The sequence below is a fragment of the Cheilinus undulatus genome, linkage group 19 (genome assembly GCF_018320785.1).
Source record: "Cheilinus undulatus linkage group 19, ASM1832078v1, whole genome shotgun sequence".
Taxonomy (NCBI): Eukaryota; Metazoa; Chordata; class Actinopteri; order Labriformes; family Labridae; genus Cheilinus; species Cheilinus undulatus.
The window spans coordinates 33,199,316-33,221,393 of record NC_054883.1 but is presented as its reverse complement, the minus strand read 5'-3'; the positions used below and the strand labels follow the sequence as shown (position 1 = coordinate 33,221,393).

Here is a 22,078-nt window from a genome sequence, read left to right as displayed (position 1 = left end):
GGCAAATTCGCCCATTGCCATAATTCCTATAGTCTTAGTAATAGGTTCTTTTCCATTAGTTGTCGGTGCAAGCTGTTTCTAGATCTGGGGGGACCGATATGCCAGCTGTACAGCTAACGCTATGGAAGCAGACAGTATTTTTTGCTTTCCTTCATCAAACTCATCGAATACACAATCCAACAACTCCAAAACACTCTTGTGGACAAGTTGTGACCTGCACATTCACCACGCTATTAAATAATAGCGTACAATTATGTAACATTAAGACACATGAAGAAAATACTCAGAACTATTTCTTGAGTAAACCACTTGGTGGAGTGACACAGTGCAGCAGCCATGAGGCAAAGCAAAAAAAAAAACGTCTGCTTCCATAAAGTTAGCTACGCAGCTGGTACATCGGTCCCCCCCAGATCTAGAAACAGCTTGCACCGACTAGGAATTACGGCAATGGGCGAATTTGCCAAAATGTTGAAGTATCCCTTTAACTAATTCTTCAAAAATTCAGGCTAGATCATGCATGATCATGCAATGTAATGCTCAAACAGTTGCAAGGGTCTGTTTAAAACTGAGCGAGTTAATGTAAGAGACGAGTTGCAAGGGAGAATTCTGTTTACAGCTTTAAAGACTTTCAGAGTGTCCAAACTCTCAGACTACTTTTTTTTCATCCATAAACCTACGTTCTGAACGGTTCTGACATTATGACTAGTATTTATATCTAAAAAGCAGCATAGACTAAATAATGTTGCGGCTGATCAGGGACAATAGGAAGGGGGATGGCCATGTCTAACCCCCCCTCCCACCAAGCCCTTTCTATGACATTCAGAAGGCATATTTTTTTAATTCTAGGGTAGATGTAACCTGACACATCCATCTGGAAAACCTTCCATAGACGGCATTTGAAAAGGGCAGAGTGTTTGAAAAAAAAACTCAGAGGGTGACTGGATGAACGTTCTGTCTGTCACATCTTTATGGGCCAATCAGAGCAACAAAACACGTGACGTCGTAGCCCCATGCCCAAACTGACTGCCCCCCTACCGATGAGTAAACTCCATAGAAAGCTGTATAACGCGAACCATGGTGACTGTAGACATTTCAGTACATAACGTTTGTTGTTTTTGAAAAGAAAACAACTCATTGCTGTTCTTTGTTCTTTTTTGACGAAGAAATGTCGTGAAGTTCTGATAAATCTGGTGCTTTAGCAGCATCCATACTAATCTCTTCTGCCATAATTGCACTGGCCTCTTCTCGCTGCTTGCTTATGTCACGACTCTGCTGCGACCGAAAGTACTGCTCCTCGAAGCTGATTGGTGTTGTCACTTTCTAACCGGGTCCAAACTGTTCAAATGAGAGCTTTGCAAGATGGATTTGCCAGCAAGAAACATGGAAACAGGCAAATCCATCTGCTTTGCAAGGTTAGGGTAGATGAACCTCAGCTGAAACTCTGAGGTTTAGTTACTCTTTAAGCTAAAGAAAGATTTGGGTTTGAAAGCTAAGTCACAAACCTTGATAACAGCCAATGAGAAATATCCCAAATTAAGGAAATAAATTTCACGTTTCAGTTGCAAAGAGACATTTTTAACGACTTTCTTCTACGTCCATATGCTGTTGAAATCGATCTTAAATGTACAGGGAAAGCAGTTTTCGACTTGTTGGTCAAAGAATTTTAAATGTAGCCAGCTGTAATCAAGTGAGTAGTTGGCTATTTGGCTGGCAGCTGGCACTTGGGTATCCCCAGTCACCTTTAGCGACACAATTAGTCAAATGCAAATATCTGAGATATTGTTTTTTTAACTCTACTAACTTTAAGGTCCATATTTTCATACTATTTTCATATAGATATGGTGTCTTTGAAACCTTCAGGATTTTCAATTTGATTAAAAGTAAAGCTCCAGGTTGATGGTTTGAATTTGGTTGAATCTGCATATGAAGCACTTTAAACTATAGATATAAACCTCGGTTGATTTTACAGTATTATTTATTGATGTAAGATTTGGTTTTGGGCTTCTTATGCTTTTAATTGATTGATTCACACATAATGTGCCTTGAAGCAGGTCTAATTGTACTTTGAGATTTTCTACATCCAAACATTATTACTAAAACTACACAAAAATGAAAGATGCTGTAGCTATTGTTAAAAATGCTGTTTGGCAAGGTAATGAATATGGAGGGTATCCCTTCAGATTTGGCTTGATCTAGGTATGACATAAGCAATCAACAAAGCCTGAATATTATTGATTTAGTGAATAGGGTGGTGGAAGAGTCAGAATCTGAGGAGAGAGAGATGGGAACAGCACATGGGAAAGGAGTCAAGGCCATATTTGAACCTAGGCTGCCCTATTTTAGGACAACAAACTCTGGAGATGGGGCACATGGACACAACTACGACACAATCAGCACCCTGACTTTAGTGTATTACTTGGTAAAGCTGTAGTTTTAGTGTTCCATCATGTTCATGCTGTCAGTTTCCATCATAATGCACTACTAGTCATGAAGCAGTCTTTTATAGCTGGCTGATTTATAGTCTAAAGGACAGCTTATTATTTGATAATCCATTTCCTCCAAATTCCTCTGGGTCTTCAGAGCATAAAACATGCAAACATGAATGAGACAGCTGTGTTTCGTCCCTGAGAGGAGAAACAACTGCCATGATGGACAGAACATTTTGTCAGGAAAAGCAGCTGCGTAGGGTTCTAACCGGACCACTCAGAACCAGAGAAAAATACGCAGCACTCTCACACATACACACACTTCTGCGTCTTTAGTGAGAGTCTGTCCTTTAATCGAGTGGTGCTGTAAGATGAGATGCTGCCTTTTCTGCTGCAGTGAGCGTTCTGCTCGGCCCAACCGATCCTAAAACAGCATCTCTGCCAGTCAGCCCGGCCGGAGCCAGACGAGGCGCTGATCCCATGTCAGTGCCAGAACCGCCAGGCCTGATGGGTGCTGTGAATAATTGATGGCGTTATGAATGCACCACAGGATCTGGAGCCTGGCTGGTGGCGCTGTGGCCTCCCACCGGCCTGAAATATCTCAGAGATGATGTGATACGACAGAGAAAAGGAGTAAATTAAAAAGAGATGGATGCTGGCAGAGTGAACCGCCTCATGTCGCAGTTTTTCTGTGTTTATGTGAGTGGCCTTGGTGCATTCAAGGTTGATGTGTAACTCCTGCTCCTCTGGGAATGAGACCTCCCAGCTCAGAAATAAAACAACAGAGCAATGACACCGACATAAACACACACCTGTGGCACTTTTACAGTCCAAACCATCAGTTGACACCCACACCTGATTACATACGTGACTGTAAATACAGCTCCTCTCACCCTGATGAGGTTCACAGACGAAGTGCTGAGCAGCTCCTGCATTGCAGCCTCCACACCCTTTTCCCCCCGCTGCCCTTCTCCTCTATACCTTAATCACTTCTCCTCCTCCTCCTCCTCCCACCTCCCTGTCTTTATCCTTATTTCACCTGCTCTCCCCCATCAGCCACCTTTGTCTTTGCCACCCTTTCATCCCACCATCCCCCCCTCTGTCTCTTCCCTCTGACCTCCAGACCTCCCAGCCCCCTTCAGTATCCACCCATTTGCTCTACTCTGGTCTGCATTTTAAACAAACCAACCAGTGACATCATCTCTTTCCCATCCCCTTGTACTCACCCTCCACTCCGTCAGGCGGTCCTCCCCACGTCCAGCGTTTGGGCCTGTTATCCAGGTGGTCTCGGGCCTCCCCCCCTCCGCCTCCACCACCTCCTCCTCCTCGTCTCTCGGCGCCCCCGGCTCTCCGGCGTACCAGGGCCTCCAGCCGCTCCTGTTCGTTGCGTTCAGAAACAGGGAAGAAGAGACATTCTCTCACTGAGCCATCACTACGGCGACGGACGCCAGGCGATGCACAGGGAGATGGTTGCGCCATGGTTACTGCATCCACGGCGCAGCAGCCTCGCCCCTCCGTCCTCTGTGATGAGTCTGCCGGCGGTCACCAGCACTCGATCGCTCAGTGATACATAACACAGCAGCTCTCTCTCTCCTACTCTCTCTGTCTGCCGCTCCCTCTAGGTGGCTCTGACTCTCTTTCTCTCTCTCTTGCTCACCTCGCAATTGTTAACCCCACCCTCCCTCTCTCTCGCTCTATCTTCCTCGATCTCCCTCTCTCTCCCTAACGACAGGCTCTGTTTCACGAAGCAGTTTAATCAGACAGGAAGAAGCCAAATGCAGCCCGTCACCACCCCCACCTACATGCATGAATACTCACTCATACACCAGGGACCATGCCTCCACACGAACACTGAGTGGGAGGACTGGATACTGATACTGGCTTGATTGGTTTCATCTCCATTTTCTTTGCTATTTCTCTGATTTCATTGATTTTTTTTCATTCATATCTATTTGTTTCAAATGTCCTTCTTTGTCTTTGTAAAGCACTCTGAATAGCCTTTGTATTTCAAAAACATAATTTTAAGATAAAAAAATGTAGGGTTTTTGACCCAAAATGCCTTCACTAATAAGAAATTACTCTTCCACAAAGTCATACAAATGCATTTGATAACCCATGAGATTAACAGACTCTAAAATATGGACAGCTGTTATAAGAAACTAGAGAAAGATATTGCAATGCTTAAATGCTGTGCTTATATTTCAGAATTTACAGCGAGAAAACATGTTAGATTCAAGGAGTGGGCAGCTAAAGGGAGAACAGATCTATGCTGCATAATGAAAGAAGGTGACCTGCTTAGTTTTAAAAAACATACAGTTCCTTTTAAAAGTATTCACCCCCTTGGTTGTCTTACCCTTTTATTGATTCTAAGTCAATCATGGTCAATATAATTTGGCTTTTCTGAAAAAAATACAAAAGAATTAACCTTGCAAAGCACGTTTCCTTGTTTCTCACTGGTGAATCCATCTTGCAAAGCTCCCAATTGAACCGTTTGGGCCCGGTTAGAAAGCGACAGGACCAATCAGCGATGAGGGGCAGTACTTTCAGGCGCAGCGTAGTCGTGACGTAAACAAGCAGCAGCAAGAGCTGGTGCCGTTATGGAGGAAGAGATTAACGTGGATTCTGCTATAGTGCCAGTTTTATCAAAACTTGACGACATTTCTTTGTTAAAAGAAGAACAAAGAACAGCAGTGAGTTGTTTTCCTTTAAAAAAACGACAAAAGTTATGTACTGAAATGTCTATAGTTGCCATGTTTCGCGTTATTCCTCACTAGCTGCACACATGCAGCTCAATAGCGGCTACGTCACATGTTTTGTGGCCTGTAGAGATGTGACAGACAGAACGTTCATCCAATCACACTCTGAGTTTATTTCAAATCCTCTGCCTTTTCTCAAACGTTTCCTATTGAAGCTTTCCCAGATGGATGTGTGAAACAAATCCATCTGGCATGTCAGGTTACAAAAGAATGTCTTTAATGTCAAAGTGAAAACAGATTTCAACAAATTAATGTCACTTAAATTAAAATATGTAATGTAAAATAAGTGACTGCATAAACATTCACCCCCTTGATGTCAGTAATTAGTAGATGCACATTTGTCTCAGCACTGCGTCCGTGTGGATAGGTCTTAATCAGGCTCAAACATATGGACTCCATTTTTTCTTTACTAAACTGCTCAAGCTCTGTCAGGATGCACTTAGATCAAGCATGAACAGCCCTTTTTAAGTCCAGTCACAAAATCTCTGTTGGATTGAGGTCTGGGCTTTGACTCGGCCACTCCAGAACATTCCCCTTGTTGTCTTTAAACCATTTCTGTGTAGCTTTCTCTGTGTGCTTCAGGTCATTGTCTTGATGGAAAATAAGTCTTCTCCCAAGTCGTAGTTCTCTTGCAGACTGAATAAGATGGTCCTCCAAGATTTTCCTATATTTTGCTGCATCCATTTTTTTCTCTACAAGCCTTCCAGGGGCATCTGCAGAGAAGCATCCCCACAGCATGATGCTGCCACCACCGTGCTACACAGTTTGTGGTGATGTGCAGTGTTTGGGGTCCGCCAAACATAGCGTTTTTTTCTGATGGCCAAAAATCATTTTGGTCTCATCTCTTCCACTTGACCATGGAGTCTCCCACATGCCTTTTGGTGAACTCTCTTTGCCACTTTCCCATAAAGCTGTGACTGGTGAAGAACCCTGCCAACAGTTGTTGCATGCAGAGTCTCTCCCATCTCAGCTGCTGAAGCTTGTAGCTCCTTCAGAGTAGTCATAGGTGGCCTCTCTCACTGGTCTCCTTCTTGCATGCTCATTAAGTTTGTGAGGACGGCCTGCTCTAGGCAGATTTATACATGTGCCATATTCCTTCCATTTCTCGATAATGGATTTAACTGAACTCTGGGAGCTGTTCAGAGCCTTGGAAATGTTGTTGCATCCATCCCCTGACTTATACTTTTCAATAACTTTTTCTCTGTGTTGCTTGGGGTGCTCTTTTGTCTTATTGGTGTAATGGTAGCCAGGGATACTGATTAACCAGTGACTGGGCCTTCCAGACACAGGCGTCTTTACAATAAAATCACTTGAGACACATTCATTGCACTCAGGTGATCCCTATTTCGTTCATTTTGAGACTACTAGCACCAATGAACCGGACCTCTGTTGATCTAGGTCAGTCTCTTTAAAGGGGGTGAATATTTATGCAGTCACATATTTCATATTACATATTTTATTTATTTGACATCACTTTGTAGAAATCTGTTTTCACTTTGAGAAATTTTTTGTCCTTTTTTTGGTCAAAAAGCCAAATAACATCGACCATGATCGAGTTCCAAAAATCCAAAAAAGGGTAAAGCATCCATGGGAGGCACTGTATGTTAGAGAAAAAAGACTTTTATCAATACCTCCAGATGCAGAATTATGTTGAAATGATTTTGAGAAAGTAGTGTTTCCCATTAATCACCCGAATGAGTAATTACTGATTTCTATTTTTAAACTCAAGTGCAAAACAAAATTTTAATTGAATGGGATTAAGACAGAATTAATAAATTAGAAGTTGCTTTTCCATGCAGTGAACATAATGGTTACTTGTAATTTTAATATCTTTTTTAAAAAAAATTTTGTCTTTTGTGTATTCATTTTCACAAGTGCATACAGTAATGGATGAAAAAAGTTTTACAGAAAAAATTGCAGACAATTGTAACTAATTATATTTCAAAGAACCAAACATATACCAGTTATCAAATATTATAAGATAAATGTTTATATTTTTATATTTTCATGGCTGATTTTATCTTTCATTTTCTTCAAGTTCATATTTTATTGGTATCTTAAATTGTCCGGGGGGGGGGGGGTCACACTGAGTGAGGTGGAGTGCTGGATGTGGGCCCTACGCTGCCAGTTGAAAGTTACTACAACTGTACAACTACTGCAGATCCTGTAGCACATGTTAAAGATGTTGTTTTACATGGATATGAATATGGTATGAAATATAGAATATGGTATCCTGATTTTATGGTGTTATTTGATATACTTTCATGTATCCAAAGCATATGTTTTGGTCTAGGAGTGTGGTATGAGTGAACAGTGTAACTAAATCTTTCATTAGCTGCTTTAAATTCAGGTTTTTATTAATATGCAGCTCTTTATCTAAGAAGAGATAAATCCAGTGGCCTCTTTTCTTTATACCATCAATATGTGTTGAATTTATACAGTAACTGCACAGTGTCTATACATAATTCATGTTTTTATTAATAGCAGATATTGAAGGAAACCTTATGAGCTATTACAGAGTTAAAGCCAATTTCTGAAATCCAATGCCTCTATTATGATCATACTGAATAAGGAATACTGAAAAAGATAACAGCCTAGGAATAATAACCACAATTTTCAAGGACCTTGTAGCTATATATAATACTGGATCGTTGTGATTCAAAAACTAAATATTGGTAGCAGATAATCATTAAAAGAAGGGTGAATGGAAAACACATTTCTGGCATGAGTCTTACATGTATGTAAGACACTGAGTTTTGCAGCTTCTAAATTAAGAAGTAGTGACAGTGTTTGCTGCAGGTGTTATGGTGTCAACTGTAACACTGTAAAAAAAAAAAAAGGACACACCACCTTCTACAACACAAAACACTGTCACAACAATTACAATGTTAGTTTAATGGTGGCTAATGTTTCTGACAGCCTGCAAACACACACAAAAATCATTTCTATCCTATATTTATATCCTACTTTACTGTTCACAGCAGGCAAGAGGAAAAAGTCTTAATAATACATTTTTTGCTGGACAAGATGTACCAGATATCAGTCTGATGTTTAACGTTCTGAGTTTGTTGCTACAGACTGCATGCTGCAGCACAATGACAAATGAGTCATTAAGAAGATCCTCATTCTTCCAGTCAACATTACATGGATTGCTAAAACTACAGCATCCTTTCCTCCAGCAGGTTGTGCAGCTGGACCACACTTTTCTAATGCCTTATGCTCTGATTGTCGGTTGAGTTTTTTTTACTTCAAGGTTGATGCTGTGGAGCCCTAACTGAGCCAGCCACTGACTTTCTTAGTGGTGAAAAGAGAGGGAGAAGAGTGAGAAACCCTCCCTCCTTTCAGTTCCACTTATTTTTTCATATGTTATTAATGTATTTGAGCAATTAAGACAATGTGCAGGAGTTGGCCTGCAATTTTTGTTAATTAAAAACAAAAAATTGCAAAATATTGGGTGTCTAGGACTTCTATACAGTTGCTGCTGAGTTATCAAATAGACATCAAGATCATTAGATTTTTATGAATCATATAAATGATCCTAAATCAAATACATAAATGAACGTTTCCTGATTGAAACTTAACAGTTCAAATAAATGGTACTGTGGTCCATTACTGTAAACAGCATTAGACCTGTTATAACTTAACATCTTACCCTATGTCGCATTTGAAAATATATTGATTTTTCTTGAACAGATGATATACAACAATGACTACTGAGATATTTACCAGTTTTATGTGATGGAAAAGGACCTTTTTAAGCATTGTTGGCACACAACTTTTAGCAATACACAAGTGCACAATAATGCACAAATTTTGTTTGCATATAGTTCATTTTAGAATATTGCTTTTTTAAAATTGTGTGTCTTGTTGGCATCCATACTGCATTTTTGTGCCATTTTCCACATAGTAAAGGCAGAACATTGGTATAGGTATCAATGTTCTCGTGCAGATATTGCTTGCAAAATCTAGGATGCAATTCAGAGATGACTATCTTTATCCTTGGCTCATCTGTTTTTCTCTTTCTGCTTTCTATTTACAACCACAGCCCATACGTCAGTCAACCACATTAATGCTCTGCTTTTTAAAGCAGTTTTATATCTAACCTACACACTAAAGCTGATACACTGCTCCAAAATATACTGTCTATACATGAGGAATAGAAATACCTCACATCAGCACTGTGGGTGTGTTTGCTGAAGGTGCATGCAGAGTCACGCGCAGACTGCATGAGAGAGGGAAGACAACGGGACAGGACAGGGGGGATGGTGGTGGCAAGGAGTGAAGAAGAGAGATTTTTTTAAAAGAGAGAGAGGAGAGATGCGAGGTGGAGAGAGATATGGATGAAATAGAGATACAGATCAAAGACTGCTGGGTGCTGCAGTCATTTTCTGTCAGACAGGATTATGGCTGAATCTGTCCAACAATAGCACTACTGATTTTAGCAGGGAACAGTGTAGAATAAAGTACATTATAAAATAAAGTGCAGAAAAATAGATAATCCATGGTGATACAACAGATTCATCTTGTCTCTTACAAAAAACTGTTTGCCAAAAAGAAATTAATACCTCAGTCCTTTTTTTTGTAAGTACTAGAGTTGTGACAACAGCAGAATTTAGAATTTTATTACAATGCTAGTCAAAACCAAACAATATTGTCACATTTTGATGCCACATAACAAAAATGATCTCCTGGACGTCCAAAATTGGAGAATTTAGTTTTTTTTCCGATGTGCATGAAAGAAAGGTTCACTAAAAAGTAGACAAATACCAAAGTATGACACACTGCTTATAGTCATAAAAGGCAAGATGAAATAATTTTCCTAAAAAAACTTCTAAAAGGCCTACCTAAAATCAAATATTTCCTCTGAATGATCATTTATAAAACAGGAAGTGTCTGCAGTGATTTTGTTCCCTTATTTAGGTCATTTAATGCGTGTCAGTGTTTGTAAGAGTGAGACTGTCCTCAGTCTGCAGGTCAGGATGTAAAGGGAAAATTCCATGGACCAGGAGACATCACTCTCTCACCCCTCTGCTCCCTGTCTGTTTGTAACAGACACCAGCGTTACCGCATGCATCTTTATGAGATGTTTATGAGACTCAATAAAATGTTTTGACCAGCTGACCAGTGAATTCAAAAGTTAGCAGGCATGAAGGCTGTGACAGAAGGTTGGAGCAGAGAGACACACAGAGGGAGGAGAGAGTCTTCATCATCAGTCAAACAAAATCCAGAATCTTCCTTCATGACTGTGCAGGTGTGTTGGTGTATTTTTCACTTATTTTGAGTGTATCAGCTGTGAAACGATCAGGAAACAACATCTTGTCTCTGTGTATCACTGCTCTGTTTGAGCAATCCTTCTCATTCAATCCCCCATCGCTGTATGCTGCCTCTCCCTCTCTCTCTCTCTCTCTGCCTCTCTCTCTCTCTCTCTCTGCTTGTAGAAGCTTTGGGAATTTTGAGGCATGTTTTGGCCAGAGATTGAGGCTGAAGTAAGGCATCACCATCGGGCAGGAAGAAGGGTTGAAACAAACCACGGAAGTGCTCTGGATGTCTTTGTATATTACCCAGATGATAGGCAAATAATCTGTTGAAAAAATAACAAAGTCCACACCTTTAGGCCGGAGTAAAGCCAGGCGTAAGCTGTGCAAATTTTATTCTTTTCAGACACGGTTTTTGTGTTGCATAACTCCCTTGGAAGTCCCGTTTACTTACAGTTGGATCAGGCACAGTTTGACGTGCATTATACAGGGGGATACAATGGCAGTCCACAATCCAACAACTGTCCGACTAGCTGCTCCCAACTGGTCAGATGAATTTCTGACATGATTGACGTTTTGATTGAATTACTGCTCACAGTTCCACAGTGAGAGCAGAATCACAATCAGAATCCTCAACTTTGGGGTATTTTTCCCCTTGTTGACTGTCAGACAACCTTTCAAATCACAATGAAAACAGCAGGAATGACTTTCTTATGCTCCCTGCCCCAATGAAAAAAAAACAAAACAAAAAACAAGCAGGAAGTAAGCTTCCAGCTGGCAGTCTTTGGGCATGTTACCTCATGCCATTGAGTTCGACCTTGGCTTTTGAGTGACACATGTACAGTGTGCCAACATGTGTCAGATCGATTCTGCCCCCTTCAGCCCCAGATTGTTGCACAATGGCCCTGTGACAAATCCTTATCACCCAGCATGCCTAAACCTTATGCACATTACTATATGTATAATTGTCAGATGTATTTCTTGCATTTTTTTTATCTGTCTAGTTATCATCAACCCCCACTTTGCTTAAGTGTAAGCAAGATAAAAAAGCATGCCTGTTTTCTAGTAGATGACTGGCAGTTTCAAAGGTTAGCTTTCTGCCTTTAATGTGCATGTGTTTATTTAAAAATTCAATATAATGGTCCATTTGGGACAAAAAGGGGACTAAATAAATCTGATATAATTCAATGTTTGTTGAATTTCATCTTTATGTTGTCTAGGCAAATCAGATATTAAAACTAAAGGAAATGCAGAAGACTACCTCCAAACTCAATCAACATAATAGTAAAGCAAGCATAACCACTAACATAAACAAGCTTATTGAATATATTCGTATTTTATTTACATAAAAATTTAAATTTAAAACCTTCTCTATTTTTTATGTTTGTTAAAAGGAATGCTTTCAGAAAGTCTATGCAGTAAAAGGCAATTTTAACTTTCTTATATTTTGTATACTCAACTATTACAGTTAAAAAAATCTAAGACTGATAAAGTAGCTTACTAAATTAAAAGCAGGCTTAAATCCTGTGTTTATTCTTCCGTTTTTCTCTCTATAAAAAGGTATTGATCCTGTCTGACATCTTTTCCTGTTCAGTGGTGAAATATGTGCTTGTCACTGCACAGCGAGCATTGACTGTTCCAGTAAACGCTACATGATATGCTGGCGGTGATGTCATCGCCCTATGAGACTAAGCAATCATTATGCCATTAAGTTATGTATATGAGTGTGTGGAGGGAAGAGAGGGGGAGGGGCTGTTAGCATGCAAACAGCCCTTAAATCAATAAAAAACAGTGACCCCCACCCCCCCACCCACAGCGGTAAACGGGGAACTCTCTGTGGATCAGACTGTCACCGGCTCGTTAACCCTTCATGTGCTGCTAACTGTTCCTACAAGTACTAATAATTTATGTGACACCCAAAGCTGATGCAGTTATTGCTCAAACACAAAGGACAACTGATGCACACAAAGAGTTTATAATAATGTGAGTCAATGGTTCTGCTCGGCCAAGTGATGCCCACTCATGACTCATGCAATGATGAGATTTATTTATGATCTAAAAGGCATTAACCAGGAACAAAGGAGTCTTACATCCAACAGATTCAGCCTGGAGGATGGTCAAAGGAATACAATATAGACAGAATGAATTATGAATTAAACAGGAAGGAGATGTCTAAGATTTCTTAAATCCTTGAATGAATATTTGTTCAATTTTCTCAGACCCTCACTAGCTAGTATGGGTGCCCAATCACTGAGCTACCGATGTCCCTATTATAGTAACATATGAAGCCAGAGCACAATCAAAAACAGTTATATTAAGGTATGCATGTGACTCAGTACAGCACTGATATGTCTAAAAATCAGGGAATTTTCTCTCAGTCAGACATGCTGTTGGTCTAGAAAGCAGACATATTCAAACATAAAGTGTTGGGGGGGGTCTGCCACTAGCCCATGCTTACTTGCCATATCCACCCCATACTCTGTTGAAAAGGTTTTTGTACTTTGTTCTCTTTATTTTCCCATGCCCCCAGTAATATGCAAGTACACCCAGAGCACGACCAGGGTTGTCATTCATCCTTCTCATCTGATGGTGCCCTCAGGCAGCTTACTGACCACATCCATGCCTTACTTTAGCCTCAGTTTTTGGTCCAAACATACCTAAAGTTCTGCACAGAGCATATGTATATAAACTTAGCACAAAAAGTAAGGAAATTTGTGTTTGGTAGATTATTTCTTCGTAGTAACAATGCTTCCTGGCAATAAATCTTTTACCATTGGAAAGCCTGTTTATTACACTTTTAAATGGTGCCACATTTGTAAGGATCATGCATTTGTGGGATGAGCAGCAGAGCTGAGTATGTGGGTTGAGCCCATGAAAAATTTGCCAAATCTTCTCTGCCAATGCCAAACAGCTTATTCTGCCATTGACTCTTGTTTAGTGTTTGGTGGATTGGATGATTGAAGTTTGAAGAAACAGGACATATCGGCAATTTAAAAATGTATTCATATAACAAACAGAAACCTCAGTAGCGTATGGAAGAACGATACGCAGCCACAACAGCCTGGCACCCCCTCCTCATGCCAGCTTGAAGTTGCCCGCCAGTCAGGTGCCAATCAGGCACCTCGCAGCACCTGGGGGTACCAGAAGCTCAAAACAAGAGTCAATAGCAACAGCAAAATAAGCTTTTGGCAATGGCAGAGAAGATTTGGTAAATTTTTCATGGGCGCAGCCCACATACTCAGCTCTGCTGCTCATCCCACAAATGCATGATCCTTAAAAACGTGGCACCATTTAAAAAGGAAATAAACAGGCTTTCCAACGGTATAAGATTTATTGCCAAGAAGCATTGTTACAACAAAGAAATAATCTACCAAACACAAATTTCCTTATTTTTTGTGCTAAGTTTACATGACAGGTCTAGTAGTGTGTACATATGAGCTGACGGTATCAGAGGGATGGACACTCGTGGAAGTATGTATGGAGGACTGACTGAGCAGATCCACATAGGCAAAGTGACTTATAACTGTTACCTCTTGTGCACAGAAGCACAAAAAATAGAAAAGGTTCTGCTGTGAAAAATTTCAGGATTCGGTACATTTTGTAAAACTGCCTTTTCAAACAACATAAAATTAAAACAAAAATGCAATGAGCACATTTTATTTTTGGCTGATATTAAAGCAGTAGAGATGCTTTTTAAATTTACATTTTTTATGCTTGTTTTTGTAGTTAATGCAGTGGGTTGGTCCACTGGACTTAACAATACAAGACTAGTAATTTAAGACTGTCTATTGCCATGCCAGGACCTTAAAAAAAAGTCAGGATGCCATAGAAGAAAGGAGAAGAAAAAGAAGGAGCTGGCTAGCTCATTTGACCACAGCAATAGCGTAACAACCTTCTTTTTATTTTAATCAGTCTGTTCTAAAGTCTAGTCAAAGCTAGGCAGAAAAGATTTATTCATATCCATGTAGGAACCATCCACTGGGTCTTTTGGGGGCCAAGTCATATAATTAGGTGGATGATCTGCAGTCACTTTTTATCCTGCAGATACATGCTCTGCAGGTGGATGAAAAAAGAGAGACAGACTGCAGCTGTGAACTCAGAGTGAATGCACTGTAGCTTTAAGTCTGATGCAGAAAAGCAGCTAAACTTGTCATGATACACTTGAATGCACACAATTAGTCAGCTGACGGAAAGTCATTGCAGCTTCTGCATTAATTACTTGGTATTCATTTAAACTCCAGTTCAGTCGAAAAACAGACAGACTCTGTTATGGATCCACAGAATAAATTCAGCGAAAGAGAGAGAAAAAGGAGAAAGAAGAGAGTGAAAACAAGTGCAAAGGCTTTTTTTCCACTATCTTTTGGTTTAAGAAGAGGAACAATGAAGGATTTATAGAGAGAGGGACACGTAATATAAAATTCCTCCTCATGACCACTTAGAAAAATGCATTTTTAAAAAAAAAGTCTTCGTTTTTTCTGTTTCCGATCATTTCCAACAGATTGTGAATATTTGCCACAGCAGTTACAATGCAGTACTTCAAGAGATTTTAACAACAAATATGTTTTTCTGTTTCCCCAGTGTTTTCAAACATGAGTGTGCTGAGTCCTCTGACCTTCTCAGCCTCCTGCTTCTGCCGTCTCTTCTCCTCAGCTGCCACTCTGCGTTTCTGCTCCTTCTTCTTCTGCTCCTCCATCTTCCTGCCTCGCTCCTCGGCACAGCGCTCCAGCTGCTGCTGCACACGGCGCTCTTTATCCCGCAGCAGCTCTGATATCTCTGAACAAATATGCACAGCACACAGGGGATTTGTTGAAATGCTTTAACATAAATTCTGTGTTGAAGCACAGGTGCTGCAGGAGAATTTAATACTTTTTCTGCACTAAATATCTGAGAAAAATGTACTTTGACTCCTATGGCAAAGCCAAATAGGACGAATTAGCCTATATGCTACGGAACTTAATGAAGGTATTAGTCTATTTTACACGGGCATGCCTTTAAGTGAAGGTCCCTCCTACTTTCATTCAAATAAAAAAGCATTGTGTGACCTTTTACAAATAAAACATGACCTCTGCCTTAGCCCCCCTTGGGTAGATTTTTTTGTTGCTCTGTATCAGTGAAGACAACAACTCCCATGATTCCACACTATCTGAGAGCTGAGAGCACTAAAAGGACATCTTCTTTATAATGATGTGCATGTTCCAGTTTACTGGTAGAAAGATTAAGGATCTGGATTAAAAATAAGGGCAATTTCATGTTCATGCAAAATAAAACAAACACACACAGAGGCAAAGTAACTTGGTATTAAAAGATGGATGGAAACAACCTAGACAACTGACCCTTGGGTGACACTCTAAATGGTCTCTTAACCACCAAGAGTCTGCAAGAGTAACTAAAGATATCCTCATCATAATCCTGGAATATTTTCCATCCTTGCCTTCTTAGAATTAAACTCTGTGAATGACCACACCGGCAATTCAACCCATCAACAGTCACAAAGAAAAAAAAAAAATATATATATATATATATATATATATATATGACAGTAAGAGAAAACATTGTTGATACTGACAGTATGTGATATTCAGGTAATGTTTAACATACTAATGATACTAATGTATCATAATATAATGTTGCAGTTCTGTAATGTTAGCTAACTAACAATGACATCAACTAAAACGTAACATTAATGCTGGTCTAGTAAAGCACATCAGAATGTATAAGGCATTTTGTTTATCTCTAAGTATTAAGAACTAAGTGTAACATGGGAGAGGTACAGTGTGTATACAAGATTAGTCAAACTACATTAATAGGCTCAGGAGAAGAAATACATCAAAATACTATAACAGTGTAGTTTGCTAAGATTAGACAGCACCACGAGGCCCTTGGATGGTCAACTCCACAAAATCTGTCTGAATGGTTTTTACATATTAAACCCCGTTGGTCCAACGTTTAACAGAAACATCTTTCTGTAGACGCAAACAAAATTAAAACATCTTTAACAAGTTTTTAAATTTTGAGTTTTCCTCATTTCCTTTTTATTCTTTCACCGAGTTCACATTTATAAAAGAATCCAATCAATTTAATGTAAATAAAAGCAATTTTGTCTAACTTATTCAGTGCAACCACAGAGGGTGGAACTTGACATAGGGTCGATTAACAACAGGCTTCTGAGGGTTTTTTAAGCCTGTGAAACAGTCTTACATGAACTATTTTTACTTTATATTTTACACAAACTGAGCCTTATTCTACTACTGTTGGTAGTTGTTATGGCATATTCATATTTATGATTAGAATTATTCTATAACTGTTTTTAATGGCCTATTGTTTGCATTGTATTCCTCAAGATCAGTGATAATTTTTATTGACTAAAGCTAAAAAATTACTACCTTTTTCCATGAGTAATATAAAACTAAGACCAGCTAAAATAGATAATAGATATTAGATGAGGAAAACTCTGTTGAAAAGTTTGGTTTTCACCAAGGAGACTAAAAGGAGACTAAAATGTTACTACAATGTTACCGTACTGATGAATGTTTACAAATCAGTGACATTCTCGCATTGTGCATGTAAGGTAAGTCAGTATTTCCATCAGTGTATTTAAAATAAATTGAAGTACTGATAGTGCATTAATAGTGATAGACATTTCTATCAATTTTACAGTTTGGCTGAATAATTTATTCAATGAGAATAAATGTTGTGACTTAAAGTAAAGAATAAAATGTTGTGGCTTTAGCCCACTAAAACTGGGCTAAAACTGAACTAAAACTATGAAGATTGAAAATTACTCCTGTACTCACTGCTCTAAAAGCAAGGAAATCAGCATAAATGAGAAATACTTGTGGATTTTGGCAAATGATGTTAAATCCTTGAACCATCTGTTATGAAATAGTGTCTTTACTGCAGGTGTAAATGTAAACATTTACTCCAGAAAAGGTCTGAGTGTGAAAAAATCTTACATGAGCCCTGTAAGCAGTTTGAATTTTTCTTCGATAGGAATGTCAATGTTTTCATGATCCAGGCAGCCTTTCAGTGGACATGCATGTTTCCATGGCAACTGAGCAAACTCAGTCTACTGATGAGGATGGTGTGGTACAGTTAGGATCAACAAGAGCAATAATTGGACCTTTATTTAATGGTTTTAACATTCAGAAGTGCAAGTTTTTCTCCCAAAAAAGATATGTATTTTCACTACATCAGTTCGAATCAAAGCAAACATCCATTGTGTTAATCATAAAGGATCTGACTGCTTCCTTCACCATAAATGAGTACGCCCCCACTCACACTGCATAAAAAGCATGTGTGTGCATGGCTGTGTGTCAGTGACAGATGAACAGGACAGACCACACAGAGCTCCACCAGCTGGAGAGTTCGTCCTACCTTGTGACTTCTCTCTGTCGTCCTGTCGCTCTTTTACTAAATGATGTCGAGAACCTTGAAACAGGCGGATAAAAAATAAACTATTAGTTCAGCTTCCTTTGGGTTGGATGAAGTCACCTTTTTATATTTAGTTTATTTAAAAAAAGAATTTAAATCCTTAGCTTCAGTCAGTACTTATTTAAAACGAAAGAAATACCCAACGACAGTCAGAAATCCTGCAATAAAATCTGTATTCAAGTGAAAGCATGTGAGCATGATTAAAAAATAAAAGCAATCACAGTCAGTGTTTTATTGATACATATGCAAGGAGGTTGAGCAAAGTTGGCCACACATCCAAAAAGATAAAAATTCTCTTTAGAGCAGATAGTTCAGCGGTCCATTTGGCTGACTGGTGAGTCATAGCTCCACCTAACATCCCTCTATACTAGACAGTCACAACAGATATCTCAAACAGAGATACCAATTCCTTTTCACAGTGCTTTTCAGCTTCTTCCTGGATGGTGGGTTTTAGTCCCAAGGTGCAGAACAGGGCAGTACAGAAACAGCTTTGTTACTGCAGCTATCACTGAACTAAAAAAGTTGCAGCAACACTCTTCAAATACATGTTTATTTATGTATATCTAAGTCCTTAATTCATTTTCAATCTTGCTTAATTCAAGAGGATAGTAATTTATCATTGTTATTGATGTTTCCCTCTCCTGTATGCCCTGATTAGTTAAATCTTGAGTAATTTTATCATTTTGATCATTTTTATCATGTTTTTGCAGGTTATAAATATTTTTGCTTCTCTCTGTGGTGTCTGTCTGTCATCATGCATGTTGCTATCTTGCTGGCTGCAAATCAAATCTACCAATGGGAACAAGTAACCTGAACATTTTTTGGTTAAGGTTCACTTTGCAGGTATGAATCCTGATCTATAAGATCACAACAAGATTTTAATCACACTGGGAGCCGGTTAAACTCAGTGGGTCGAGCAGGTGCCCATGTACGAGGCTGTGCTCCTCTTCACACTGGTCCTAGGATAGACTCCTGGTCTCATTGCTGATTGGTGTATGTCTTCCCCCTGCTCTCTCTCTCTCAGTGTTACCTGTCACTCTTCAGCTGTCCAATCTGAATAAAGGCAGTTGTTCCTGTGTATCTGTTAAAGGACTAATTTTCATGAGCTTGGAGAAACAGCAAATCCTTTTTTTTCTTTTAGGGTTTGTGACATTTCTTCCTCTACTCAAAATATTGTGAAACTCACCATTATGATCATGGGCAATTTTTGAGTGGGCAACCTGGTAGCCTCTCCCGTTTGGGGTAGTCGGAGCCTATCCCAGCTGTAACTGGAGGGGAGGTGGGGCACACCCCGGACTTGCTGCCAGTCAAGTAACCAGTAGCACACTCACACCTACGCTACCAATTTAGAGTCACCAACTAACCTAGCATTTAAATACGGTGGGAGAAAGCCAGAGTACCAGAGAACCATGCATGCACAGGGAGAACATGCAAACTCCTTGGCTCTGCACAGAAAGGTGCTAACTTCAATTGTGCAATTTAAGAATATTTAAGACTTTTAAAGGATCTGCAGGAACGCTGAGAAGCATAATGTTGTATAAAATGATAACAGTCAAGTAAAGTACAAGTACCTTACAGCACTGGTTCCCAACCTTTTTTCATTTAAGCCCCTGCCACCACCCCACCTCAAAACAATATAGCCCTTAAGATAAATTCACTCTGACCACAGGTTTGAAACCAAAGCCTTACAGAATAGTGCCGCCTTTCATATTGTATATTCTCGGTTTTTTTTATATTATTTTTGGGGGTCTTTTTGTCTTTATTTTGATAGGACAGCTGAAGAGTCACAGGAAAAATAGTGAGAAAGTGAGGGAAGACATGCACCAAACATGCGCTAAGACTGGGAGTGAATCCCATGACCACAGCGTTGAGGACAATAGTCTCTGTATATGGGCACCTGCTAAACCAATGCCCTCTTGTTTTGTTTTTAATGTGTTAGCCAGTGTGCATGCATTAATCCTGTGTGATTTTGATGTCATGGAGATCAGGATTGATACACGTGGATTTTTCATGTCAACTAAAATGTTTCATGTAAATGAAAATAGTTTCTCAAAACTCCAGGGGATTCAGTAGTGAATAGAAGAACAAAAAGATAAGTCAAGATCATAACTATAAGATGGACCAAAATAGAAATCAAACACCATATTCAGCTGCAGCATCTTCACTCGGTCTGTGCTGTCTTCATCTTCTGGCTGTCATATTTTCTTTTTTTTGTCTGTCCCAGATTATGAGGATACTGGAAGCACATCAAAGCGTTTGAAATGTGATTAGAAACTTACCTTTAGGGCTCCTGTGATTGGATGGTGATCGACAAGGAGAAGCATTCCTACTGGTGATCAGCGTTGACGGAGGAGGGGCCAGCGCTGTGTTTGGGAGAGAGCAGTCAGACATGATTCATGCCACAGCTGGCCAAAAGGCAAATACAGCTGAAAATATTAAATGGAGAACGTGACGCCTGCATTTATCAATACAGAAGAGGCTCCAGTACTGGCAGTCATGGCGTGTAAATGCAATAAATCTCCTGTCAATCACCATTTCGCCTTTGGGGTCAGGCGTCAGTTTAAGCTATCAGTGTGGGACCCTTGAGTGTCACTCTCAGCTCTCTCTCCGTAATGTTTTTCCTCAATATGTCAAGCTGAAATAAAAGCAGCCCTAGGAGAACTATGGACCACCGTCCAGGAGGAGACGGCTGCTCTTCTCAACCACTTCTGCTCACTCATATTATGCCATTAGATATGCAAATACATGCAAATCCAGGCTAAATCTCAAGTATCCCCAGAGTTCTTCTACTTGGCTGAATCCTCTCTGAAGATTACATCACTTGCAAATATACGTCAGGTTCAAAAGGCGGTAATACCGTCTTTTTGGTGATGACAAATGAAAAACAAAGCTGATAATAAGCATTTAAGTGGGAAAGGCTAATTATGGAGCATGTGGCAGTAAGGCTGTCTATCTCTGGGACAAAATAGGCAGTGATATAGGGAAAAATATTATGTAAGACCGTAAAATTAGCATCCATATGCGTTCGTGCTTATCTTTTATATACATGCCAACAACTTACAGTACATTTACTAAGATTTAGTCCAGAGATCCAAATTTTCCTATTAATCAGAAAGACTGTATGCATATGCACATTTTTTTCTAGATTTTAACATTTTCCAACATATGGAGATGGCATGCCCTTAAACTCCTGACATCTATATTGCACGTAAAATTATGCTTTTAACATTAACTTTAAAAACCCGAGATGCAAATGCTTTCCAAATATTGTCTTTTTTGCATTGCATTGCATTGTATTTCTCCCCATAGACCAAATAAGGTTGCAAAAACCTTCTCTGCCAGTTCTGTTAGAAATAAAAACATATCAAATATAAAGCATATTATAGCAACATCAAGTCATAAATAAAATGGATATTACTGTACAAAAGCTATTCTAAGGGGGAACTATTTTACTAACGACTTTTTGTAAGAACACAAATATGGCACATGTATTGATATTTTTGGCTTATTAGGGATATTTAACGCCCTTTTTCTTCGTGTGTATTTATGTCAATGTAGAAATAAGTGTGTATTTTCCTCACCTGTCATCTCAGTGCAGCTTGAGGCCACCTCAGTCATCTCAAAGGTCGTCGAAAATTTCACCAGAGACCAGTGACAGGAGTCAGAAAACCGTTGAGACCCACCGGAGACTGCCCGGTGCAACACAATGACTCAGGAAAATACGGAGGAAAATATGATGCTAGGAGTGAGGAGCCTATGGAGAAGGAAAGGGGAGGGGAGGGTGGTCTTTCATATGCCTTAAAGCTAGCTTAAATGTATAAATAAAGGTTCATTTGCTAATATAAAACGAGCTAACGAAAATACTGAAGCCATGTTTGAATTATGTGGAAGTGTAAACGTTCGGATCTACGTTTCTCTTACCTTAAGAAGATACTGTAAAAGACACACACAAAAAAACAATGATCTTTACTGTGAATATTAAACGCCATCATTTTAATCTATTCAAGCGAAGTGATTTACCTATAAAGTTGAACACTAATAAGTTTATTTGGGGTACCTTACAGTAAAAATGCAAAGTGTCACCTTGACCGTATCACAGTTGGCTAATTTAAATATTAATGCGCCGAAATTCACCACACACGCCCACCGTTATTCGTCGCCTATCTTCTGCATAAGAAGCAATGCTCGGCGGAGCATCAAATGGTAGGAA

At 39.5% G+C, this 22,078-nt stretch overlaps 1 protein-coding gene across 5 annotated transcripts in view; it reads right to left on the bottom strand.

The window, feature by feature from the left end:
* LOC121527042 (MAP7 domain-containing protein 2-like) overlaps window positions 1-21,550 on the bottom strand; it is a 47,988-nt gene extending 26,438 nt beyond the window's left edge. For 2 of the 5 annotated variants that reach the window (XM_041813716.1, XM_041813717.1), the window contains exons 1-5: window positions 21,450-21,550; window positions 20,148-20,231; window positions 17,812-17,865; window positions 15,050-15,210; window positions 3,653-3,803 (exon numbers count right to left, since the gene is read on the bottom strand). In XM_041813716.1, the coding sequence (XP_041669650.1) occupies window positions 3,653-3,803; window positions 15,050-15,210; window positions 17,812-17,865; window positions 20,148-20,231; window positions 21,450-21,486 (487 nt within the window). In that variant the 5' untranslated portion in view covers window positions 21,487-21,550. Of the gene's footprint in view, window positions 1-3,652; window positions 4,070-15,049; window positions 15,211-17,811; window positions 17,866-20,147; window positions 20,232-21,449 lie in introns of those variants that run through there. The other 3 variants (XM_041813719.1, XM_041813720.1, XM_041813718.1) reach the window with 2 other exon arrangements.
* Between the last annotated feature and the right edge of the window lie 528 nt (window positions 21,551-22,078).